Source organism: Glycine soja, chromosome 14, assembly GCF_004193775.1.
Source record: "Glycine soja cultivar W05 chromosome 14, ASM419377v2, whole genome shotgun sequence".
Classification (NCBI taxonomy): Eukaryota; Viridiplantae; Streptophyta; class Magnoliopsida; order Fabales; family Fabaceae; genus Glycine; species Glycine soja.
Window position 1 is genome coordinate 9,267,987 of NC_041015.1, and position 27,933 is coordinate 9,295,919.

The 27,933-nt window shown below is 32.9% G+C and overlaps 2 protein-coding genes and 1 pseudogene across 2 annotated transcripts; 2 read left to right on the plus strand and 1 right to left on the minus strand.

The window, feature by feature from the left end:
• The first annotated feature begins 402 nt into the window (after positions 1-402).
• LOC114383068 (uncharacterized protein At2g29880-like) lies at positions 403-1,842 on the plus strand. The gene is made up of 2 exons (XM_028342658.1): positions 403-1,031; positions 1,126-1,842. The coding sequence occupies exons 1-2, from the start codon at positions 675-677 to the stop codon at positions 1,720-1,722; spliced, it is 954 nt and encodes a 317-aa protein (XP_028198459.1). The 5' UTR covers positions 403-674; the 3' UTR covers positions 1,723-1,842.
• Positions 1,843-2,382: 540 nt separating this feature from the next.
• On the plus strand, positions 2,383-3,553 carry LOC114383122 (protein ALP1-like). Its single transcript, XM_028342719.1, has 2 exons — positions 2,383-2,647; positions 2,738-3,553. Exons 1-2 carry the CDS (start codon positions 2,438-2,440, stop codon positions 3,434-3,436), a joined length of 909 nt encoding a protein of 302 aa, XP_028198520.1. The 5' UTR covers positions 2,383-2,437; the 3' UTR covers positions 3,437-3,553.
• Positions 3,554-6,291: 2,738 nt separating this feature from the next.
• On the minus strand, positions 6,292-20,933 carry LOC114385512 (annotated as a pseudogene).
• Positions 20,934-27,933: the final 7,000 nt, after the last annotated feature.

The following is a 27,933-nucleotide window of genomic DNA, read 5'->3' on the forward strand; positions in this document are numbered from 1 at the left end:
TTTTCAACGTCCAGGCAATGAATATGCATCAAAAGAATGGCAATTGATATGCATCAAGATTTCATATTGCTTTTTTTTAGTACTGTATATGCAAATCAAAATAAAAAACTCTTTTTTTTTTTTTTCTGTTTCTTCAACTTGTTTTTTTACAACGTCCATTATTATTATTATTATTTTCTTGTGTTATTATTAAAATGTTAATTATTAATGTGTTATTATTATTTTTTTGACAGCGTGTTATTATTATTATTATTGTGTTAATAATTTTTTAATTGTTATTGTGTTATTATTATTGTTATTTTGTTAATAGTTTTTTTTTTTAAAATGATTTTATGATATATGAGTATTATTTTTATGGAAAATGCTAACATGTGTCCTTAAGACACTTGTTAGTGTATTATGTATAGAAATTTTGTATTGAAAGTTGTGCAATTTACTTTTTTAAAAGTAAAAAATTGTTGTTTTTAAGACATAGTTACTATTGGAAGTATCCTTAACATGTGCCCTAAGTGCGCATGTTAGCATGACCCTTATTTTATTATTAGGTAGTTTTTTATTGGTTTTTCTATTGAATTGTATATTATTCGGGATATAGTCACTATACTTTTGACAATTAGGAAACAATAACTATTTTTGTCAAATAACTAGTTTCTTATATATATATTAGCGATCAAATGGGGGATTCACAAGAAAATAACAAAGGAAAGAGTAGAGACAAAGATAATTATGTATCTTGGACTATGGAGGATACCAATGAGTTATTGCACCTCTTGGTGGATGCTATGAATAGGGGATTGCGTGATGCCAATGGGTCACTTAGCAAACAAAATGTAGAACGAATAATACTTCCTCAACTCAATGCAAAAACTAAATTCCCTAAAACTTATAGTCATTATTTGAGTCGGATGAAGTGGTTTCGAAACCAGTATAACATGATGTCAACCCTTATGCGCAACAACTCTGGCTTTGGATGGGACCCAATTGGAAAAACTTTCACTGCTCATGAGGATGTATGGAAAGATTACTTAAAGGTGAGCTAAGTTCATAATCTTTTAAATATATTAATAGTTATAAATTTAGTAAATTATAATATTTGTAGTATATTAACAATGATTTTTTTTTTAGTCCCACCCAAGTCACAGCAAACTTCGAGGAAAAAGTATGGTTGATTATGAGTATTTGAAGATCGTTGTTGAGGGTGGAGTTTCTAGCGGGAATAATTCTATATCAGTCGATCCAGATGATACTGATGCAACAACTTTTGAGCCAGAAAATAGAACTGTTGGGATAGAAGAATTTTCATATGATCCTAATAGTGATACATTCATAACACCAAATAACTATGAACCAGCATATCAGCCTCCATCACCAAACCAACCAAGTCCACCATCCCACCCCCCTTTAGATTCAGAGGTTCCCATAGAAAAACAAAACTGTCACAAGCGAAGGAGATCCGAGTATGGAGGGAGTTCAAGCGCTGTTGGGATCAACAATCAAGGCAACGTTCTGGAAAATCTTTCTGTTGGCATTGAGACTATTGCTGTGAATTTTGAAAAAATATCCAACATGATGGAGAAAAGAGAAAAAGATAGAGATAGAGATAGAGAGCTCGAGGGTATTATTTGGGATGTTATAAAAGAAATTCCAAATTTGGATGACATAACGCGTTTCAAGACAGCTGAATTGTTAAATACTAAAGCAAAAAAGGATTTTTTTTCTTGAAGATGTCACCGGAAGAACGCTCATCTTGGATAAACTTTAAGTTAGGGAATAATTAATATTTTGATCATCTATTATTAACATATTATTTTAAACATCGTGAGTTTGTTGAACTATATCTTTTGGGTCTCTATTTTGGTTATTGTATTTGGTTTGTTTTTTGGTCGAACTATTATGGTTGTATTTTGGTTAAAATATTTGGTTTGTTTTTTGGTTGAACTATTATGGTTGAAGTATTTAGGTTATATATTTTGTGAAATTGTTGTGGTTAAACTTTAGTTATATTTATTTTATATATGAATTTGTATTAACTTTGATATTAACTTTGATATTGACTTATAACCATGACCATGACATAAAGAACGAAGAAATGGATGGAGATATATATAATGAAGATACAAATGATGAAGATATAGATGACGAGGAAACAAATGAAGAATTTTATGAAGCCACATACACATATGTGATGGCAATTTATGCTTTAATAGATATATTAAATCAGTTTTTGAATATGATGCGTGGTGAACATATTGAACGTCCATTAACTCGACGACAAATTACTAGTCGGGGATATGACTATATACACAAAGCATTAAACGATGATCCTGCAATCTTTCGACAAGTATATAGGATATATCCTGATGTATTTCGAAAATTGTGCACGATTATAAGAGAAAAAACACCTTTGGAGGATACAAGATTTATTTGTGTTGAAGAAATGCTTGCATCATTCCTACAGATTGTCGGCCAGAACACTCGATATTGTGTAATCCGCAATACATTTGGCCGATCACAATTTGCTACAAGTGAAAATTTTCACAAGATTTTGAAAGCTCTGAACTCATTAGCACCTGATTTAATGGTTAGACCAGGCTCAACTGTGCCTGCAAAAATAAGGGAAAGCACAAGGTTTTATCCTTATTTTAAGGTATGTGATCATTATCTAATTATAACAAAATTATAATTATAATTGTGATTATTATAATAATATTTATGATTATTGATACACACACTTTAGGATTGCATTGGAGCTATTGATGCTACACATATTCCCGCATCAGTAAAAGGACGAGATGTAAGCAGTTATCGTGATCGTCATGGAAATATATCACAAAATGTATTAGCTGCTTGTAACTTTGATTTGGAATTCATGTACGTTCTTAGCGGGTGGGAGGGTTCAGCACATGATTCCAAGGTGTTAAGTGATGCTTTGACAAGGAAGAATGGACTTAAAGTGCCCCAAGGTAAGTATTATCTGGTGGATTGTGGATTTCCTAATCGACGCAAATTTTTAGCCCCATATCGAGGTGTACGATATCATCTACAAGATTTTGCAGGTCACGGTAATGACCCTGAAAATGAAAAGGAATTATTTAATCTTCGGCATGCATCCTTAAGGAATGTGATTGAGAGGATATTTGGTATTTTTAAATCGCGGTTCACAATTTTTAAGTCAGCACCTCCATTTCTATTTAAAACACAAGCAGAGCTTTTGTTGGCATGTGCAGCACTTCATAATTTTCTTCGCAAAGAATGTCGTTCTGATGAATTTCCAGTGGAACCTACTGACGAGTCTTCATCTTCATCTTCAGTGTTACCAAATTACGAAGACAATGATCATGAACCCATTGTTCAAACACAAGAGCAGGAACGAGAAGATGCTAATATATGGAGGACTAATATAGGTTCAGATATGTGGAGAAATGCTAATAATTAGGCGAACATGAAGTGAGAATCACTTTGTTATTATTTTTTTAGGCAATAATGACTTTGTTATTAAAAGGTTTAAAATTTCTATCGTTTTTATTTTCTTTATTCAAACATTATAATTTATTTATCATCTTTTTCATTCACTTTTGTAACTTCCGTTATTTTTTTGTTTAAAATGTATTAATCTTTCAAAATCTTAAAAATCCATAAAGTACTTTGAAATTTTAAAAATCTGTGTTAGAAATCCATTAAAATCTTGGGTTAAGAATCCTGATTGTAAAAAGTCTTTTAAAAAAAATCTTTTAAAATCCCACAAAATCAATACAATCCCACGTAATCTTTTAAAATCTTCAAGATTGTTTTTGTCAAAATATTCTCTCAAAATCTCAATCCAATACACCCCCCTTAAAGTAATTTAATTTTAAAGATATTTTTTTAAAAATTTAAATTTATATTATTATAAAATGAAATTAAGTATTTTGTTTGAAAGGCATGGATAACAATGCCCTTGAAATTAATTAATTTAATTGTTTTATTAGTTTTAATGAATTAATTATTTATAATGTTGATTTGACCTGTGTCAATTATCATCACTAGTACATGTGACATTTATGTCAATTGAAAATAAAATAAATAATTCAATATATTTATTTAAAAATTCTTTTTTTACATAAATCTTGTTCAAGATCCTATTAAATATTTAATTTTAAATAACAATAAGTAAATACAACATGTTTATCTCTTATTCACCTAATTTTCTAAGTGAATTTTTGTATACGCATGATTAATAGTCACTAAAATTCTTTTATTCTCTTTATCTCTTTTTCAAATAGTAAAAAATTGATGTTATTTTTTTTTATATGTCCTATTTTCCTTCCTCTTTATTTACACCTAATCAAGTAATAGATTATTGTTCAATCATTTTCTCTTAAAACTTTATTAATTTATAATTATTTTACTCTTTTATTCAATGAAATATATTAGGGTACATACAAAAAATGTTTGCATTAGAAAAATAATATTATATGACTGATGATGTGTATAAATATATTTCAGAGATTTTTACTCTTTTATTTTACTCTTAAAACTTTACTAATGTTTGCATTTCAGTAAAGTCCCAACTAACATATTTCAGAGATTTTCCATCCAACATATATGTCTGCTGATGTGTATAAATATAAGAGTAAGTGAACATGATTGTATGCAATTATTGATATGGGTTGACAATGTCATGATAAATGTCTAATGAAAGTTAACTTTGTCATACAAATATTTAATAATGTGAAGAGATTATTAATTATTAACGTGGTTAACTACATGTGTAAATATGATTAACTTTTCCTCATAAGTGATTAACAATAAATGAACATTGTTATACATAGTGTGTGATTAATAACTATTTTGTCTTACTAGTGATTAATAATTTCATGAGATTATTAACTATCACATGCTTATAAGGGTGAACACATGTCCAAGTTGATCCAATAACTTGGTCAATCCCAAATCAAACAAAGGAAAAAATTTGAGTTGGTTTCAGAGCATTAATTTGATTCAAAATTTAAAATTGTAATCTTGATCTTATCGATTTGAGTATTAGATGTAAGTACATGAAATTCAACATGACTCAAACCAACTTGAATCTATAATCATTTAGAAAATATTTGATTTTTTATGTTATGTAATTTTATGACTTAATTTTTATATGTTGTAATTTTATAATTCTAACTTTTCATATTATTCATCAAATTTCTTTAATTTTACTATGATTTCTTATTTTTTCCTATTTTTTCAATGGTTTTTTAATTACTTTATATTAGTCAACCCTTTGACCCCACATGAACATCATTAATTTGGTTTGGTTCAGTTGTAAAAAATGTTATAAAAAAAATCAAAATCAATTAACATTGATTTATTTATATCTAAATATCTCAAACTCAATTCGTGTCCACCCTAAATGGTTAATTATATTTATAAATATAAGAATTAATTATCTATTTAATCCATATAGTTTTCAAACTTATCTCTTTTAGTCTCTATAGTTAATAAGTTAATTTTTTAGTCACTAAAATTTACATTTTTATTCTTAAAAGGTCCATGCCATTAAAATTCTTTAACTAAGGAAGCTAAACAATTCAATGACAAAGAGTTTCTAGGAATTAAAATGTAAACTTAGGAGACTAAAAAATCTACTTATTTAACTATAGGAATTAAAAGAAATAAGTTTAGAAACTATAGGAATTAAATAAGTAATTAAACCTAAATATAAATATAATTAACTTTGTCTCATAAATTGTTAAAAGTAAATTGAATGTGATTGTATTCAGCTATCAATATGATCAATAGTATCTTTAGATTATTAACATGTCTAATAGTAGTTAGCTTTATCTCACAAAAATGGTTAATGTCAACATATTAATAATTGTATACAACCATGTTCATTTATTCTTAACCGCTTATAAAGTAAAATTAACCATATTTGCATATTATTAATCATGTGTCCAAATGGATGCCAAGTAGACATAATCAAGCGAGACTTTCATCTTTTTCCTTTAGGGAAACTCCTATAAATTTTAAATGCTCTCACGTACACAAGTGAAAGAGTACTCATAAACACACAACTCGTTCTCTTCCAGCTCATTCTCTTCAAATTATAAAAATATATATTAATAAAAACAAGCCTTACAATTTCTTGGCATTTTACAAAATTCAAACTAATATTCGATTTTTAGCTTTAGGAAAGTAGATCATTTAAAGATAAGAAGTAGTGGCAAATCAACCTTTTATTTAATTTGTTTGATAGTTTAAAGTAATAATTGACTTTACAGGGCATTTCAGAAAAGGGGAATTAGTAGTTACCACGGATAAGAAAAAAAGAAACAATAGAGGAAATTGAATTGAACAAGGTAATTTGTTATAATTTATAGTCAGAAAAAGATCGAGTGAGAGTACCAGATTGAGTTGGGGGAAAACTGATAATCTCTTAATTTATCATTGTACACTACAAACAATGAGAAAAGAAAATGTATATACTTTAATGTCAACTAGACTCCGAGGTGCATGAGTTGAGTTCCTCCAACTGAGAAAACCTGAAAAAAAAAAAAATACCATAAGCTCATCTCAATCTGGCAGTACAAAGTTATGTTTGCTTCACCTCTTTCTCAACAAGAAGCCTAGTCTCTGAGCTCATGCTCCTACCATCATCTTCGTAATCGTGAGTGACTAGTCCAACTTCATTGCCCATGCCATATTCGGTAACCATCTCCCTTGCCAGACTAGTTGCTTCCCTGAGATCTGAGGATGCACCAGAAGTGACTTCGTTCTCTCCCATGCAAACATCAAGATCAGCAAGCATCTGTTTACGGGAAATGCTGGTCTGGTCCTTGTCAGGCAATTGAGTAACCATGCCAAGAGCCATTCCACTGGGAACTACAGTTGCCTTGTGAACAGGGAAGGCCCCATCAGTATGTATGGCCACAAGGGCATGGCCACCCTCGTGGAAAGCTGTCAACTTCCGTGACTCCTCAGATATGACAGCTGACTTGCGTTCACTTCCCATCCGGATCTTGTCTCTTGCATGCTCTAAATCAGCCATGCTCACAGCTTTAGCACCATCCATTGCCGCCTTGATAGCAGCAATGTTAATCAAGTTTGCAAGGTCAGCACCAGAGAACCCAGGTGTTACTCGGGCAATGATCATTAGATCAACATCATCAACCTTCAGAACCTGTATTTGATTGGAAACAAAAATCCAGCATAACAAATAGGTAACACTGATCAAGAAGCTCACACAATCATCTAAGATCATAGTTATACATTTAATGGATATAACAAATGCCATCTTACGTAAACTTCAAAATAAATGGGGGTGAGCTCATACACAAAAGTATCCAATGGATTGCCAATCATAGCCCAAAGAAAGAAGCTTAAAACAGCAACATTTTACACCAATATAATGAGAGCACTAACCATGTAACTCTGAAAAAGGCGTCATATGCCATCCAATTCAGTCTACCAAATAAGATACATTCTGTTAAGGGATCAGACCACCAAAAGAGACCAATTATTTGGAAAGTCTATTCAAGGAAATATATATATAGGACTTAGTTTTAATAATTATAGCAGTTTAAAATACTGCAGTGTTAGGACTTAGTTTTAATAACTGTCATTTGACAGTTTCTGTATGTATTTGTGTGTGTTGTTTGGGGGAGGGAGGACAGTTATCTAATGTGTTTGGTAATTTTCTGGACAGAGATAACCTTGCTAGGAGTTTCTGAGCTTTGAGACAGCAAGAAGTTGCTGTAATTTCTGTAATCTGGTGTGGTTTAAAGGGAACCTGTAGATTTTAACAGTATTGTAGGGAGTCCTACAAGGGAGATCGGATGATATCTATGGGCTACTGAAGTTCAGTCAAATGATGCGGCAATCAATCACTTAACTGCAGATCAAGACAGCGAGTTGTATTATTAGAGCCTTTTCTGGAGTTTTCAAGGAGTTAGAAGGGTTGCCACCACATAGGAATTTAGTGCAATCAATTACCTTACAAGTTACAACCACATAGAAAGGCTGGACCAGTTAGTGTTCTTCCATATCAGTACCCTCATCACCACAAGATTGACATAGAGCAGTAAGTGTAGTCTATGCTAAAGTAGGGTATAATCAAACATAGTGGAAGTGCTTTTTCTAGTCCTGTAATTTTGGTCAAGATTCAAGAAAAATTGTCATGGTGAATGTGTTCTGATTATTGAGTGTTAGGATCCAATAGCAAGGTATGGGACTTGAGTCCCACATTGAAAGTTTGGGATTCTAGTGTGGGGTTTATGTAGGCCTCTGGTTCTCCAACTACTACAAGTAGCTTTTGTGCTGTAGTTCTCCAAGGCTCTTATTAATATCTCAATGAATTTTATCACTTGACTTTTTAAATCTAAGGGTTCTGATGAGGTGTTGGTAGTAGTTGTTCAACTTTCTAGGCAAAGACAAAATATCTGATCATGTCCGCTAGTAGTTTATTGGAGCCTTTGCCTATGCCAACTCAAGAATTAAATTGTGGGAGGATATATCTATGGATTTTATCACTTGATTTTTAAATGTAAAGGGTTATAGTTGATCAACTTTCTATATATGGTCACTTCATTCAATCATTTCCTTAAAACATCCATATACTGCACAAAATGTGGCTGCCATATTTGTTGATCTAAAAGAAATGATTCAGTACTTTAGTTTCATAGGATTCCATAATCCATTGATAACCACGATACATTATTTGTCAGTAATTCTTGGAAGAAATTATTTCTATAGGGAAGAGTTTTAAAGAAAAGCAAGACACTTGACATGGAAAAACAAAATGGTCAAACTGAAGTTGTAAACTGCACCATGGAAGTTAATCTATGTTGTGTGTGAAATATATGATTTGATATGTTTTAATTATATCGATTTAGTATGTGATTATTTCTCATATTACTTATTATTTTCTAAACCTCATTCATTATCAATAAGAGTATTTTGTGTGGTCTGAAAAACACACAACAGGAAATAATTCTTACATTTTGCATATGAACAATGGAAATTTTTCCTGAAGTATGTACTATTTCCCCTTTAAAGTTATGTAGGGAAGACGGGGTGTTACGGGACAATTATGTTTGGTAGTTTTCTGGACAGAGATAACCTCAGTAAGAGTTTCTTAATATGAAACAAAAGAAATTGCTGAAACTTCTATAATTTGGTGTGATTTAATCCTATTTTTATCCTTTTCAAATCAGTGTTCTATAACATGTAAGAATTAATGTCTCATGTGAGAGACATGTGACTTATGTAGAGACTAATAAGTAAATAATTAACGATTAAGGGATAAATTATAATTGGGCTTAATAGGAGAAGTTTCTAGAACTAACTAGTACTTGATGGGAGTAGTGGTTATAAAAGGGGCTTAATACCCACTAACGTGAAATAAGGTCTCCTTCCTGACCAGAAAGTGTTCTCTCTCACCCATAGCCATCACGAACGGAGAGAGGCAGAAAAGAAAGGCCTAAGGAAGTGAAATCTTATTTCTCTCCTCTTTCAAGGAAATCAAAGTGCACTGGAGAGAAGTTCCTATGGAGAAAGGTACAAGTCTTCCTATGGAGAAAGGTACACATCATTATCTATTGTTGTTTATTGATTGTTTGTGAGAACCATAGGCTTCAAGATCCTGTTGTTTCCTATCATTGATAGTCTAGGAAAACCCTTAAGAATTTTTACATGTGGTATCAGAGCATGTGTTATGAAATTTATGATTCTCCAAGAATGATTTAATTTCTCCCAATTATGCATGAACCCTAATTATGAAATTTAGGGATAATTTAATTTCTTCAGATTATGCATCAAACCTAATTATGAAATTTAGGAATTTTAATTTCTATTACATGTATTTTCAATTAAAGTACATGTTTGGATAGTGTGTTTTTGACATTAATTATGTTTTTCCGCTGCAAAGTATGAAATTTTGTATGAAAGAAATATTATACAAAACTTCAAAGAGAAAGCTTCTGCTGCCAATTTTATTTCTAATGGAGAAAGTTGCCTTTCCATTAACGTTATTTATGTATTAAATTATGGAGAAAGAATGAGGCATTATGCTGTGAATTGGTTTTGTAAAGTTGTGCGGCTGCATGTACCTTTCTTTCAATTCCAATTAAAAAGCCGCTGCTACGTGTACCTTCCTGGTAGGAGAATTAGAAATTTTGGATATTTCTATTTGCAACCCATTTTGCTATTTCCAGTTCTACTTGTGTTTTTTTTTCCTGGAAATTATTGTTAAACGTAATTGAAGGATTGAAAGTTTATATCATGTAATTAAATTAACGTGAATGCTTTGAAATTATTGGTAGTAGTAAATATATGTATATGCTACATATTTGCTTGAACGTGTTTGAATGCAAAAACATAAATAAATACAAATATTATTTTATGGCCTGGAACAAAATTAATAGAATGACTATGAATTGTTAATAGTAATAAGTATGTACAGACCATATATATTTGGTTGAAATTAAATGTATGTTGAATTTGTTAGTCACCAAAGTGGCCAAATTTGTAAGGTTATTTAATTCCAAATTAATGATTTTTTCAATAATATTTGGTTGGAATTAAATGTATGTTGAATTTGTTAGTCACCAAAGTGGCCAAATTTGTAAGGTTATTTAATTCCAACTTAATGATTATTCCAATTACTCATAGAATAATGAATGCTAAATTATATGATTATTGGTTTATGGGTAATTGAAATTCATTGTTATAAGGCATTTATGGATCGCCCAAAGGTTGATTAGTTGTTCTTATAATTAATGAATATAATTGTAGGCAATTTGTGTGTTTCATTAGTTTTATTTATATGCCCAAAGAAAATAGATACTACTAATTGATGCATATTTAATTGCCAAATAATGTTAAAATTTTATTAGCATCATTATGTTTGTATGTTGTATGTTGGTGTATCACCCAAAGGAGAACATCAATATACATTGTCTGTTATATGAATGAATCATATGTATGACATGTATTTTATGTCTCAAAACACTTATGTGAATTTTATTATGTAATACATGTTTTGAATTCATTGGATTCTTATGTATCATCTGAGCCAATTTTAATGGGCTTAACTTCTCTGACTGAAATGAGCAAGTCCAATTTCACCTCGGTGTTTTGGATCATGATCTTGCTATGTTGGAAGAGAAGTTTGTTACTATTATTGATGTTAGTAGCAATGAAGAGAAAGTTCATTATAAAACTTGGGAAAGATCTAACAGACTCAGCCTAATGTTGATGAGAATGACTGTTGCATACGGTATTAAGACAACTCTCCCTAAAATCGAAAGTGCTAAAAAGTTTATGGGATTAGTGGGAGAGTATTCTCAAACAGCTGATAAGTCTATAGTTGGGACATTAATGAGTACATTGACCACCATGAAGTTTGATGGTTCACGTACTATGTATGAACATGTCATTGAGATGACAAACATTGCAGCAAGACTTAAGACCTTGGGAATATAATGGCTGTGAATGAAAACTTTCTTGTTCAGTTTATTCTAAACTCATTACCGTCTGAGTTTGGCCTGTTCTAAATGAACTATAATACCATGAAAGATAAATGGAATGTGCATGAATTGCACAGTATGTTAGTTCAGAAAGAAACGAGGCTTAAGAATCAAGGAAGTCACTTAGTCCATTATGTTAGCCACCAAGGGAATCAAGGAGCTTGAAAAGAAATTTATGAAAAGCATGATAAAGGCAAAGGGTCATTAAAGAACATTGACAACTCTTTGCAAATCCAGAAGAAAGGTATCAAAGGGCAATAATTGTCAATTTTGTGAAATTAAGACATTTCCAAAAGGATTGCCTAAAGTGTAAGTCTTGGTTCGAAAAGAATGGTGAGCTTAATGCTCATGTATGTTTTGAATCAAACTTAATTGTAGTTTCCCATGATACATGATGGATTAACTCTGGATGTATGAGTCATGTTTCTAACATTATGCAGAGATTCCTTACAATCCAAACCATAAGCCCAAATGAGAAGTTCATTTTCATGGGGAATGAAGTGAAAGCTCCAGTGGAAATAGTTGAGACTTATTGTTTAAAACGCAACACTGGACATCATTTAGATTTACTGGAAACTCCTTATGTACCTAGTTTATCTAGGAATTTAGTTTCATTATCTAAACTTGATGTTACTGCATACTCTTTTAATTTTGGTAATGAATGTTTCAATTTATTTAAGCATAATCATCTCATTGGTACTGGTATTCTTGTGATGGTTTATATAAATTGGAAATAGACAGTTTGTATGCAGAAACTGTTTTAACTCTACATCATAATGTTGGCACTAAACATAGTTTAGTGAGTGAACGATCTACTTTCTTGTGGCATAAACGTTTAGGTCACATTTCTAGAGAAAGGATGGAAAGATTAATAAAGAATAAAATTCTTCCTTATCTAGATTTTACGGATCTAAATATTTGTGTGGGTTGTATTAAGGGAAAACAAGCAAAACATACAAAGAAAGGAGCTACAAGAAGCACTCAGCTTCTTGAAATTGTGCATACTGATATTTGTGGACCTTTTGATGTTAGTTCTTTCGGAAAGGAATGATACTTTATCACCATTATTGATGATTATTCACGTTACGGTTATGTCTACTTACTGCCCGAGATTTCTTAGGCAATGGATGCCTTAGAAATTTACTACAATGAAGTAAAAGAGCAATTAGACATAAATGTGAAAATTATTAGATATGATAGAGGTGATGAGTATTACGGAAGATATAATGAAACTGGGCAACACCCAGGTCCATTTGCTAAGCTTGTTCAGAAACGTGCATTTGTGTGCAATACACAATTCCTGGTACACCACAACAAAATGGTGTATCAGAAAGGTGTAATAGAACCTTAATGGATATGATTAAAAGTATGTTAGTCAATTAGGCTTTACCCGTATCTTTGTGGATGTATGCCTTGAAAACTGTCATGTATTTGTTGAATAGGGTTCCTAGTAAGGCAGTTCCAAAGACATCTTTTAAACTATGGACAAATAGGACACCCAGTATAAGGCACCTGCATGTTTGGGGTTGCCAGACAGAAATAAGAATTTACAATCCGCAAGAAAGAAAATTGGATGCAAGAACAATCAATGGATATTTCATTGGTTATCCAGAAAAGTCAAAGGGGTATATGTTTTATTATCCTAATCATAGTATGAGAATTGTCGAAACTGGAAATGCAAGGTTCATTGAAAACGGTGAAATCGGTGGGAGTACAGTTCCACGAGAAGTGGAAATTAAAGAAGTTAGAGTGCAAGTCCCTTTAACTTTTGCCTCTAGCAGTAAGGTGATTACTACTTCAGTTATTGCTACAAACAGTAATGAAGAAGTACAACACAATGATGAGCCCATGATACATAATGAATCCATTATGGAAGAACCATAAGAAGTAGCATTAAGAAGGTCTCAAAGAGAAAGGAGACCAGCTATTTCGAATGATTATGTGGTATACCTACATGAAACGGAAACAAACTTAAGCATTAATGATAATGACCCAGTTTTGTTTTCACTAGCTATAAGTTGTGATAATTCTGAGAAGTGGTTAAATGCCATGAAAGAAGAGATAAATTCCATGGAACATAATAGTGTTTAGGACCTTTTAGAATTACCAAAGGGTTGTAAGAGAGTTGGTTGTAAGTGGGTCTTCAAGACTAAACGTGACTCTCATGGCAACCTTGAACGTTACAAGGCTAGACTTGTTGCTAAGGAATTTACTCAGAAAGATGACATTGATTATAAAGAGACATTTTACTGGTCTCACGAAAGGATTCTTTCAGGATTATCATGACATTAGTAGCCCATTATGACTTGGAGCAACATCAAATAGATGTGAAAACCGCCTTTCTAAATGGAGATTTAAAGGAGAATGTTTGTATGGACCAACCAATGGGGTTCTCAGTTGAAGGAAATGAACACATGGTGTGCATACTAAAGAAATCAATATACAGTATTAAAGCAAGCTTCCCGCCAATGGTATTTGAGGTTTAATGATACCATTATTTCCTTTAGATTTAAGGAAAATACTGTTTATCGGTGTGTGTATCTGAAGGTCAGTGGGAGTAAGGTTATTTTCTAATTCTGTATATTGATGATATCTTGCTTGCAGCTAACGATCTTGGTCTTCTTCATGAGACTAAGAAATTTCTCTCTAAAAACTTTGAAGTGAAAGATATGGGTGAGGTAAGCTATGTGATAGGGATAGAAATATTCTATAATAGATCACAAGGATTGTTAGGCTTATCCCAGAAAGTATATATATCGATAAAGTGCTAGAGAGATTCAAGATGGAAAGGTGTTTAACATTGCCTATTTTAATTTAGAAATGAGACAGAGTTAGTCTCGCACAATGTCCTAGAAATGATATGGAACGAAAACAAATGAAAGTAATTTTGTATGCATCAGTTGTTGTTGCATCTTAGAGTTGAATTTGTAGTATGTTTTGAGGCTACAATTCAGGCTAATTGGCTGCGGAACTTTATTTCAGGGCTTGGAATTGTCGACAGTATTGCTAGGCCGCTGAAAATGTATTGTGATAACTCCGCAGCAATATTTTTTTGTAAAAACAACAAGTACTTTAAGGGTGCTAAGCATATGAAATTGAGGTACTTTGTCGTGAAGGAAGAACTTCAGAAACAAAAAGTGTCAATAGAACATACTAGCACAAACCTTATGATAGTTGGCCCTTTGAATAAGGGATTATTGCCCAAGACATTATAGAACATGTTGAAAGTATGGGCATTATTATTGTTATTGATGATCATTAAGTGTAATTTACCTTATGTAATTTTGCTGACACTCTGAGCTCAATTATGATATGTTTCTGATTACCTGTTCTCTATGTTTGCATGCATGTTTGTGTTAGAGTAATGTTAACAGGTTTTGTCTTGAATGAAGATATTATGTTGGACCAATTATGTACTCTTAACTAATGGTCATATTAAGGAGAAGAATAATTTGTAGTACATGGAAGGGACTATGTCGATTAGATGATGTACAACCGCCATGACTCGAATTGATTCCTATTCTTAATCATGAAATTATGATGTACCCAATGTATAGAACAATTTAGTCAATTTTTAATGTGCATTATGTTAGTTAATCTATTTATTTATTTAGTCCATAATGTTTATTAATGTCACATGAGCCAAGTGGGAGAATGTAAGAATTAATGTCTCATGTGAGAGGCATGTGACTTATGTAGGGACTAATAAGTAAATAATTAACGATTAAGGGCTAAATTATAATTGGGCTTAATAGGAGAAGTTTCTAGAACTAACTAGTACTTGATGGGAGTAGTGGTTATAAAAAGGGCTTAATACCCACTAACGTGAAATAAGGTCCCCTTTCTAACCAGAAAGTGTTCTCTCTCACCCATAGCCATCATAAACGGAGAGAGGCAGAAAAGAAAGACCTAAGGAAGTGAAATCTTATTTCTCTCCTCTTTCAAGGAAATCAAAGTGCACTGGAGAGAAGTTCCTATGGAGAAAGGTACAAGTCTTCCTATGGAGAAAGGTACACATCATTATCTATTGTTGTTTATTGATTTTTTGTGAGAACCATAGGCTTCAAGATCCTGTTGTTTCCTATCATTGATAGTCTAGGAAACCCCTTAAGAATTTTTACATAACATTCTTAGCACGACATAAAATAATACCTTTGACATGTGTGATTCCAAAATCTGTTGTCTTCCTTTTACATCAGGATTGGGAACAACAACATTATGATCAAACCGCCCTGGTCTCACCAATGCGTTATCCAATGATTATGGAAAGTTAGTAGCGCCAATCACAATTATGCCCTCATTTTGCATGAATCCATCTAGCTCAACCTGTAACTGACTTAACGTCATCTTCATGTACATTTGGTCCTTTGCATTTCGTTTTCCTCCAATAACATCTATCTCATCAATGAATATTATAGCAGGTGCTCGCTTCCTTGCAGCAGAAAAAAGATTCCTCACCCTTCATGAACCAACACCAACATACATCTCTTCAAATTCACTACCACTGCAGGAGAAGAATGGAACCCCAGCCTCTCCAGCAATAACTCTTGCTAACATAGTGTTTCCAGTGCCAGGTGGACCAGCAAGCAAAACTCCTTTTGGAAGCTTACCACCAAGATGAGTAAACCGCTGTGATAAGGGAAAAAAAGTCATACAATTACAAAGATGATAAAGAAAACTGGAAAAGTACAAGCCGGTATATGCAGGAAAGAAGCATATAAAATGTAACAAAATAGTATGAAAGGGGATGTGACATCAAGAGGAATCAAACATGATTAAGGTACTGCTAATGAATAGCCCATTTAAGCAATTATCTTGGATATGCCACCCAGTTTTAGATTCTCATATGGAATTATCAGTTCACCACCACCAATGGAAGTAGTAACTAATAAGCATATGTTAAACAAGTGTGATTTTATTGAAGTTTGGTAGGGGTATCATCCTGATGTAAAAACCAAAATCCAGTTACCCAGTTTGCTCCAGCACAAACATATTTGGTATGAAAGCTAAGGAACCAAGGTACCTAATGAATAGTGACACAGAAACATCTATAAAAAAGCAACACATTAGAAGTGTGTGCATTATGTCCAAGTTATTTGAGTTTTAGAATTTAGGCAATTATCCAAAGAAAGAGATCCAACTTATTCACAAGTTTCTCCAATTTTTTACCCATCAATTGATAATGACATATTCCATCTGCATCCCCAAGTCCACACAATTGCTGTTAGATTTCTGAAAATGAACCCACTTTATTTGATTGGGGAATAATTCCCTATTTACACAGGAACTGTTACATTGGCTAAGAAGCTAATAAAGCTGTAAAACAGAATTAGTCTATTAACAGATGCAGAGTTAGTTGTAACTAACTATGCTAATTGCATAATTAATTGACAGCTAATCTAACTACAATAATAACCAATAAGTGAGCTGTACAATAAAAATATTGGCTCATTCTAACAGCCCCCCTCAAGCTGGATCATGGATATCAATCATATTCAGCTTGGAAAGAATAGTAGAAAAGCTAGTAAATGGAAGAGTCTTGGTGTGAATATCAGCCAATTGATCCTTGGAGGCAATAGGCATGAGATGAATGATTCCATTTTGTACTTTCTCTCTGATTAAGTGACAATCAATCTCTATGTGCTTGGTCCGTTCATGGAAAGTTGGATTTTGGGCAATTTTGATGGCGGATTGATTATCACAATATAAGTGAATTGGGAGAGATGCAGTATGATGTAAATCAGTAAGAAGGTACTGCAACCACTGAACTTCACATGCAATATTTGTGAGTGCTCTATACTCAACTTCACTTGAACTTCTTGAAATTGTAGGTTGCTTCTTGAACTTCCATGAAATCAAAGAAGGACCAAGAAATACACAATAACCAGTTATAGATTTTCTGGTATCCAGACAAGCTGCCCAGTCCGAATCACTGAAGGCCGTGAGCTTAAGATCATTAGTGGAAGAGAAGAAAAGACCTTTCCCTGGACAACCCTTGACATACCTAAGTATATGAAGTGCTGCATCAGAATGACTTTGATGAGGAGAAGCAAGGTATTGGTTGAGTTTATGAACAGAAAAACACAGATCTGGCCGAGTATTTGTAAGGTAGATAAGCCTCCCAATGAGTCTCCTATAGCTTGTTGGATCGGGCAGCAGAGTATCAACAGAAATCTCAGGCTTAAAATTAGACATCATGGGAACCAAGGCTGGTTTGCAGCCCAAAAGACCAGCATCATCCAACAATTCAAGCGCATATTTTCTTTGAGATAACACTATGCCTGATTTTGATCGAGCAACCTCCTAGCCTAAAAAGAATTTAAGAGATCCGAGGTCCTTAATTTTGAATTGCTGATCCATAAAGGCTTTAACGACCACAATTTTTCCAAATTGTTCCCAGTCAAGACTATGTCATCCACATAGACCAAGAGAATAGTAATCAACTTGTCTTGGGTCTTAACAAACATAGAATGATCGAGGAAGACTGGTGGTACCCCAAAAATAGTAGTGCAGCGGTAAGTTTGGCATTCCACTGCCTGCTTGCTTGCTTCAAATCGTAAAGAGACTTTTGAAGCTTGCACACTAAACCTTCTTTAGGAGTTTGAAAACTAGGTGGCACCATCATGTAAACATCTTCAATTAGATCACCATGTAAAAATGCGTTATTTACATCGAGTTGATGTAATAACCAATTTTTAGCTGCTGCTAAGACAAGAACTAGTCGAACCGTGGTAAGTTTAACAACCGGAGAAAAAGTCTCACTGTAATCAACACCCTCAAGTTGCGTATATCCCTTGGCAACCAAACAAGCCTTATACCTCTCTATACTTCTATCTGCTTTCCTCTTGATCTTATAAACCCATTTAGAACCAATAGGCTTTTTACGAAAAGGTAAGGCAGTAAGAGTCCAGATTCTATTATTCTCCAAGACTGCAATTTCTTTGTCCATAGCATCTCTCCAACAAGCATGTTACACAGCTTGAGTATATGTCTGAGGCTTAGGGACAATGGACAAAGAAAGTAAATATGCAATGTGAGGAGAAGATAAATGAGTAAAAGAGGTAAAATCTGTGAGGGGATAAGGTGTACCTAAATGATGATGTGCACTGCCCAAGGAATTAAGTACATTACATTTGTATTCATTCAGGTATTTAAGAGTAGTTTTGATTTAGAAAATCTGGTTGGGATAGGGGCTGCAGGAAAAATAGAATCTGCAGGGACTGCAATTGAAGCTGCAGAATCAGCAGGCAATGAGGCCGAAACAGGAGAAGAAGGGGATTATACAGAGTAATCATCAATGGAGGATGATACAACAATGGGTGCCTTTGTACCAGAAGAGTTAGACTCGGTTAAGGGAATGCAAGAGACTGGAGCAGAATTAACAACATCAAAATTGATGTCAATAACAGGTAGATTGAGTGGGAAAACAGAATCAACAGAGAAAGAAAATGTATTGTCATGATAAGGAAAAATAGTCTCATAGAAAATAACATGTCTATACATAAATATTTCTCTAGTATGTAAATCAACAAGTAAGAAACCCTTGGTACCAAAGGAATGAACAAGGTATATGCATTTCTTGGCTCTAGGCTGAAACTTAGTCCTATGGGCCTGAAGAGTGGAAGCAAAGCAAAGAGTACCAAAAACTCTAAGATTACTCAGATCAGGATGAGCATGGTAAACATGAAAATGAGGAGAGTGATTGTTTAAGAGTGGTGTGGGCAGCATGTTAATGATATGGACAACATGTGTTACGAAAAGGACCAAAAACATATAGGTAGGTGAGATTGAAACATAAAAGATCTAGCAATATTACGAATGTGTTGATGCTTTCTCTCAACTACACCATTTTGTTGAGGAGTTTCAACACATGATGTGTGATGAATGATGCCTTTAGATTGGAAAAATGAAGGCATGGCAAACCCAAGACCATTATCACTCCTAATGATTTTAATTACTTTATGAAATTGAGTTTCAACTAAAGCAATAAAATCAATAAGATGTTGTCTAGTTTCAGCTTTAGTCTTCATGAGTTTAAGCCAAGTGTACTTAGATTTCTCATCAACTAAGGTAAGAAAGTATTTGTGACCTTGAATGGAAGGAGTGGCATAAGGCCCCCAAATGTCAACATGTATTAAATCAAATGTAGACTCAATTAATGTTGTGCTGGAATTAAAAGATAAATGCTTTTGTTTGGACAAGTGACAAGTATCACACGGTTTATTGATATATGTGGGAATATTACAATGGAATTGCTACATAATTTTGTAACAAGAATGAGAAGGGTGACTTAATCTATAATGCCACACATCATGAGTGGAAATATGACTAGTAGTGGTGTTTACATTGTGTAATTGAGAAACTGTCTGACAATTAAAATGCTCAGGAAGAATCAAATAGTAAAGACCTTTGAATTCCTTAGCAGTACCAATCATCTTCAGGCATGTATTCATCTGCAAAAGACACAGATTATGAGTGAAGACAGCTCTACAATCAAGGGCTTTGGTGAGTTTGGTCACAAAAATGATATTCACAGAAAAATGTTCAACATAAAGAACATTGTGCAACATCAAAGAATCGGTTAGAACAATGGTGCCCTTATATAAAGCCACAACAGTTTTTCCATTTGGCAAAGAGACATAAACTGGTTTAATGGATTGAAAAGAGGAAAACCAGTGTAGTGAACATGTAAAGTGATCTGTAGCACCAGAATCTAAAAGCCAAGGGGTTGTACCTGAAGATGGTTGAACAGATATATTGTAGTTACATTACTTTAAGTGGCATCAAATCAACAATCACATGAAGTAATCAACAAGACCAAAATAGCTCAGGACATGTATCAATGAATATAGTTAAATTGATATGTTAAAAAGCATATTATATCTACATATACAATACAAGTTTAAGGGCTCAAGCTAGGGTGCACAGTGCTAGAAATGTATGCAATAGGGAGAGCATGAACTTATGCAAGAGATGTCTACCTTAGGATCTCAAAGGTAGTGAACAATTTCTTCCAGCTCTTCCTTTGCCTCATCGACACCTTTTACATCACTAAATTTTGTACTTGATTCCATGCTAGGTTGCACTTCTTCATTTATACCAAGTCCTGGGAAATATGAAAAAAAAAACCAAAGAACATGTCTGCTAAATTCAGATTCAATAAAAAAAGAATACAAACAGGTTACACTAACAAGGAATACCTTTACTAATTTCTTCATCTTCAATGAGTGCTCCTACACCAGAAATCATGAAAAGGGACACCACAATGAACCTAAATGTACGCCATAGCTGATATTTTATATTCCCACCTTCTCTAGCCACCATATGGATTGGATTACTAGCAATTCCAATAGTATTGTCTTTTGTTGATTTTCTCGAATTTCTTAAAGCAGAAAGACCAACTACAATTTTTTCCTCAACCACTGAATTGGACATGCCTGAAAATCCACATCACCTTTGGTCATAATTTATATTTTGAAAAATATGCTAAAGAATGTGCAAATGGCTAATGCAGTAAGATTAATATCACTTTTGAGACAGCTATTACTTGTCCTAGGACTACATAAAAGGTCAAAAGAGGCATCACATTCTTGATGCAAAATTTCATCACAGAGAAAAACAAGATTCTTTATTAATTTGAATATTTGATTAATAGTACAAGACCTTTATTGAACTTCATAATCCCTGGAAAAGATTATAGACTAACAGTACAAACAGAAAATGGATTATTGGCACAAAGCAAACGAAAGTACAAAGAGTGCCACACAAGTACAAAGAGAACCAAGCCGTGTATTAGACAAAAATCGAGGCATGTCACTGGATTGTAGCATGTTAGACAAGTGGCCTCAGATATCTTAAGAAGGGGGGGTTGAATTAAGATATTCCAAACTACTTCCCCAATTAGAAATCTATTTCACTTTCTATTCAATTTATAAATTCCCTTAACAATGAACTTCTTAAATATTAATTCAAATAAAAACAATTTGAATATGAATATAAAGCAATAATTAACAAAGGAGTTTAAGGGAAGAGAAAGTGCAAACTCAGATTTATACTGGTTCGGCCACACCCTTGTGCCTACGTCCAGTCCCCAAGCAACCCGCTTGAGAGTTCCACTATCTTGTAAATTCCTTTTACAAGTTCTAAACACACAAGGACAATCCTTCCTTTGTGTCTAGAATTTCTTTACAACAAGAGACCCTCAGTCTCTTAATCCCTTAGAGAATTAAAAGGAGAAGAAGAATGAATCTCTCTAGAAAGAGATAGATTTTACAGATTGAGCACTCAAATAATTCCTTAATGAATTGCAATTGAATTGGCCAAGGAATTCTTAAGAGGATAAAATGATTTTGCTCTTTGAGAGGATAAACACTTTTGTTCTGAAAAACTCTCTTAGAAAATTCGTGTTATAAGCCACATATATATATATAGACCATTGGTGGTCATGAAAAAGCCCTTTGAGAAGTTGTGACTCTTAGAAATATATTTCTGAAAATCTTGTCTGGTAATCGATTACAGGAATTGGGTAATCGATTACAGCTTTTAAAATTTGAATTAAAACGTTTATTAACTGCTAGTAATCGATTACCAAAATTGTGTAATCGATTACACAGTCTAAAATTTAAATTCAAATTTTAGTAGCTGTTGTAAAACATATTTGGCCACTGGTAATCGATTACATCCTCTGGTAATCGATTACCAGAGAGTAAATCCTTTGAAAAACACTTTTTAATTTAAATTACTTGGCCAAACCTTTTGCTAATTCAATTAGGAATTCCCTTCCTAATATACTAGTGATCATCTTAATGTTGTGACTTGTAATCTTGAAGTATTATCTTGAATTTAATCTTGAAAAGTCCATTTGCATTAATTGCATCATATCATCATGATCATCATCAAAACACCAAAGGCAATTGCATCTACATAGTAGTGCGAACATATTTGTTGCATCTGCTTGGATGCACACTCTTTGAAAACAAGAGTGCCACACACGTGCACATGATATTCTTGGATGCATTGCATGACTTGACCCAGAGTGTGAATTACGCTTGGGGTGCTGCTGCACTTGTGCACATGTATGATAATTTAAATAACACGTCAAAGAGCACGGCGAGGCAGCTTGCAGGATATATCACTTGTTTATAGGTTAGTTCAAATGTTAATAAAACATTATTTCATTGGCGTTGTTTATTACATGTTGTCGATTTTTGTAATGAATATTTTTTGAAAATATATCTAGTGTTGGATCTGTGAGCATTTCCCGATTGTTGGTTCCGCCCTAACTGTCGAGGATTATGACGAGAGGAGACCACGTGCATGCCGATGGACTTCTTGCAAGGTGTTGCCTGTGTCGACATATCGCAAGCGTCTGGACAGACTGACCCCTGACGTTGTGAGCTGGATTCTGTATGGTGACCACCATTCATTTAGAGAATTTGAGATCATCTCATTGTTTTCTGGCCATCTCAGATGGGGTCCCTTGATGGTCATTCATTGACTGAAGAAGGTTGTACAACAGTTTGGATACATCTAGACTATTTTGCCACATCCTATTGTGCCTTCGGTTTCTATTGAAGAAATGGATGATAGATGGATGTAGTTCAGTGACTACATTGCACTTGTAGGGCAAATCTGTGTAGTGCCTGGCCAGTGTTCGTCAGATTACATGGATTGGTTCTACATGATTTCGCACCCATTCATGAGTCCGGCATAGCCAGGGGATACTCCTAGAGTTCCGCTGGTTCAGCAATATGACACATTTGTTGAAGCAGATGTGCATCAACAACCGATGGCAGCATCGACACTTGATGAAGTAGACGTCGATGTACATCATCTTGGACATGTAGTGGTAATATATTTTTTTTGGTATTTTGTGTTTGTTGTTTGCTTTTTTATAACAATTGTTATGTTTGTTTTTTCTCACTTACTAGATGGTTTTGTAGCAATCGTTGATAAGTTGGAGAGGCTACTGAATCTGAGGATTCTGACCGAAGGAACAAAAGCCTAAATTGTTACTGAAGAATGTCTGGGCCTCGCAAGAAGCTACATTTGCCAACCAACTGTAGGTCATAGATCGAGGTGTAGGCGACGTACGGACGACCATTAAAGTTTTTTTTCCTTATATATGTCATTTTTAATTTTTTGGATAATTTATTTATTTGGTACATTTATGTATTGACAGTAACATTTGGTTAATTTATAATTTTGGTGCCTTAGTTACGGACACGTTTTTAATTATGCTATACAAATTTTTCACATCCGTTTATCATTAATTAGCCGTTAATGTTGATTTGGGGAATAAATTAATTTGTCCATAGCAAATTACGAAGGTACGTTTTTTGTAACATTGAAGCATCATAAGTCATTGTCAAAGTTGACAACACACTGTGAATTGCATGTGTCTTTTTAAAAAAACGAATTGCATGCATCGAAGTTGACACGTACATACTGACATAGAAATAACTACTTAGCTGTTTTAGTTCTAATAGTAACAATGCATGTCTGATGCAAAATTAAAGCATCATTGTTGTACTTGACAACACATAGGAAATGACACGCGTCTATTTAAAAAAAAATAACACAAGTATTCTAGTGAACAACATCTATATATACTACACCAACACTCTCAAAAATCACACATTCTCGCCCAATCTACCTTTATAAACCAAATTTTATGAGAAACTATGATATTTTTTGGAGAAACAAGCAATCAAACCATTGTCAACTCCAGATTAGGTTTTATTTTTCCGAATTGATTGATTATTCACAACGAATCTGGTGTTTATTTTCAAAATTTCACTTCGATACCCATTCAAGTACCTAATGATTTGGTTTTGAAATGCTAAAAAGCAGAATGCATAATACCTTTCAACTAACTGATGATCAATATTTGGATGATATTTACTACCCGTAGCCATTTGCAGATGCAGGTAACCAATTTGCCTTTCAATCTATGCAATTGAAAAATGATGATGATGTTAACACAATGTTAATGTGTAATGATCAATACTTGTGTGTTGGCCCGATTGAGTTATTATGTACCATTGGTAGAACACCGGATGGTATATTAAACTTAGTTCAAGCCACAATGACTCCTACTCATGATGCTGCTATATTACAACTAGAGGTGAAACATGCCACACCAACATGACTTTGTGTGTTACTCGTTCACAGGAAAAAATCCAAAAAGATTTGACATTCCTTCAGGATGTAGCATTGATAGACTGAATGATGTGATCAAGCAAGTTGCACCTCAAGGAATTCCCTCTTATGGTATTCATGAATCACAAACAATAAGGTGATTGTTTTTTTTTTTACAGCCAAGTCATTCTGAGTATTCAAAAAAAGTAATCAAATTTGAAATTATTGAGTTGAAAACTGATGATGACATGTTGGAGGTCTTAGTATAGTCTAATTACTGGAAATAATTTGGCCCAATAGAAACTTTAGTTGTTTTTAGTATACCAATAATCAAAATGGAAGGCGATATGTCTCGATCGCAACATGATTAAATACAAAATTAGTATTATTTAATTATAGTTTTTGATGCATTTTCTGTTTGTTTCAACTATGTTGTAAGTTAATGTAAAGTTTAAACTCGTGTCCATTAGCTAATGAAACTATATGTTTATTATTTTCAAAATACTTACTTATGGATTAACCTTTTAAAATAATTAGTGGAAATAAATTATTATTTATAGAAATGTCAACAAAATTACGAATGTTAACAAAATAATTATTTACAGAAACGTCAGTGGAAATAACATATTTTATGTTCATTCTTCACCTAAACCAACAAATTCAGTTTTCAGCCTAGACAAATTTGTGTAACATTACATTCTACCTATGTATGGGGTGAGCCACTTCTTTGCCTGATAATGACAATGTGTATTCCACAATAAACGCCAATGGTGGTAAAGGACACTGGTCTCGTAAAAAAACCTGTTACATAATGACAAACAAATTCAATGTAAGATAACCAACTACATTGTCAGCACTTATACTAATATCATAAATATGTAATTACCTGTACAAAATGATTTCCATACACATGACCAATGCATATTACGCGATGCACAGAAGAATCTGGTGGCGGCTGACTTCTAAGAGGAAAAAATGTCATGTTTTGTTGTCGTGGTAGAGAAACAACGTTCACGTTGTATCGTGAAGCAATGACACATCCCATATCCGTAATATTCGTCCACTTGTCCATGGTAACCTACACGTAACAGACAAAAAATAGCGGTTACTTAAATGTTATTTTAAGAAAACCGACATAACAATAAACTTACGCACCATAGATAATCCGTCAACAAGTAGGGAATGCTTTAATTCCTCAAATCTCTCCATGCCACCAAGCACGTTGATATACTTTTCCGACCAGCTTATCAGTTCTTTATGCAGATGGTTGCGCACCAATGATCATGATTCTTCATCCATACTCAATAAGACAACTATTGCCCGATAACCACAGTTACCATCCGCTTTGACATCAATAATGTTTTCAATAGAATCCTGGATGCACGGATGAAATTGATCCAACTTAAAAAAATTATACAATCACCTCATTTGTTATCGACACAAATATAACTCTATACAAAAATAAAATAAAAATGTATTGTATATCATATAACCACAGACTACATTTTTACTACATATATTCATTAAAATATCATATAAATTCTAATAAATACATCATTCAATAAATATCACATAAATTCTAATAAATATATCATTCAATAAAATATCAAATTTGTTTAATTATTAATAACTGTAATAAACATTAAAATACATAATTCAATGAAACATGTAAATACATAATACAATTAAATGTATACACAAAATTGTTTTGGCAATCTAACATTAATTTTATCAATCTAATTACTAAATTATTTTCAATTAATTACTAAATTAATTTTTAAGCAATCTAATGTTAGTTTTAACAATTTTTAAAAGTTTATATATATTATCATTTTTTTACCGATCTAATTACTAAATACATTTTTTTATTTCTTTATACCACTATAAAATAATATCACCAAATCAAAATTTCTAAAATTGCTAAAACTATTACAAAAAAATTACACTACAAAATAAATTAAATATATAATTCAAAAAAAAACCTATGGATTAACAATTTGTAGAAACGTATAGATTGACAATCCGTATGTTTCTAAAACATTTTCACGTACCTCTTTTTTTTCGGCGACGAATAACGACCCAACTTCATCGTATACTCTTGAACTACGCACGTACAGACCGGAGACCAAACACGCTTAAAAATGAGCCTAACAAAAGCAACTTACACTAAGGGAGTGAGATTTTGCGAAAAAAAAAGCGCTGCAGAAATGAAAAACGGATGCTGCTATTTATAACTGAAAATACCCATAAGGGTATTTTTGGCATTTACGAAAACTACTGGGTGTCCCAGTAAAAATATTGGGTGCCCCAAGCAATTGATTTCTTACAAAGGTGCTAAAGTCTCTACTATGTCGGTCGTTCCCCTAATTCTAAAGAAGACAACATTAAGGTGGTTCCAAGCACTCATATTTGAGCTAATAAACACAAGGAGAAATGTCTAAGACAAAAGTTTGCGAACCACTTCTCAATAAGCCGAGTCCAACCCAAGTCTAAAGCCACCTTAATGGTCTTCAAACAAAAACCTCATGAGCCACTCAAATAATATATCGACTACTTCAACAAGAAGGCTTTATACGTTCAAGGGTTGATGCCCAAGAAAAAAGTCACAACTATAAATGAATTCCTTACGAGATCCTTTAAGTACATCAACTTGAAGAAAGAAGTTAGGGTGTTCCAATTAAAGACTATCCTTGCCAACCACGGGAAAGCAGGATCATTTAGGATTAATGGCCAATTCTGGATGATTTTTATCCATGCTTAAAGAATGCTATGCATTTAGGGAGTGACATGATAGGTTTGACATTCACAACATTTATGTATGATTGTATTAATGATTAGGTGACAACATAAAAATATTTTATATTGTTAATATATTGTCTATTTTTTCTCTCCCTTATTGCTCCTGTAATTTTATTTCAAGTGGCCGAAAGGTGAAGAAGCTTAAGGGGAGATTAAAAAAATATAAAAATATTTTTTTATATAAATGTGTTCAAATATATTTTTCATCTTCCAAAAATATTTTTTGTTAGTTTAAATTTTGAAATATTGAAATTTAAAAAAAAAATTTATCATGATTTATTAATAACATCACATACATTTTAACATTTTGTTACATGTTAGCTTAAAATGATGATCGAAACCATTTTTAAATTTTAAAGATTTGTTCAGATCATGTATTCTTATTTCATTTTTTTTTGTTTTAAATATAAATGAAGAGAGAACATAACATACAATATAAAATATATAAAATATCTAGACAAAATTTTAAATGAGTATCAAAATCCTTTTAGTTACA

What these genes read in the sequence shown, in the direction of transcription:
- LOC114383122 (XM_028342719.1), top strand. Translation starts at nt 2,438, where the DNA reads ATGCTTGCATCATTCCTACAGATTGTCGGCCAGAACACTCGATATTGT. An exon ending in GGTTTTATCCTTATTTTAAG is followed by an intron (nt 2,648 to 2,737) that starts GTATGTGATCAT and finishes CACACACTTTAG; the next exon opens with GATTGCATTGGAGCTATTGA.
- LOC114383068 (XM_028342658.1), top strand. Translation starts at nt 675, where the DNA reads ATGGGGGATTCACAAGAAAATAACAAAGGAAAGAGTAGAGACAAAGAT. An exon ending in TATGGAAAGATTACTTAAAG is followed by an intron (nt 1,032 to 1,125) that starts GTGAGCTAAGTT and finishes TTTTTTTTTTAG; the next exon opens with TCCCACCCAAGTCACAGCAA.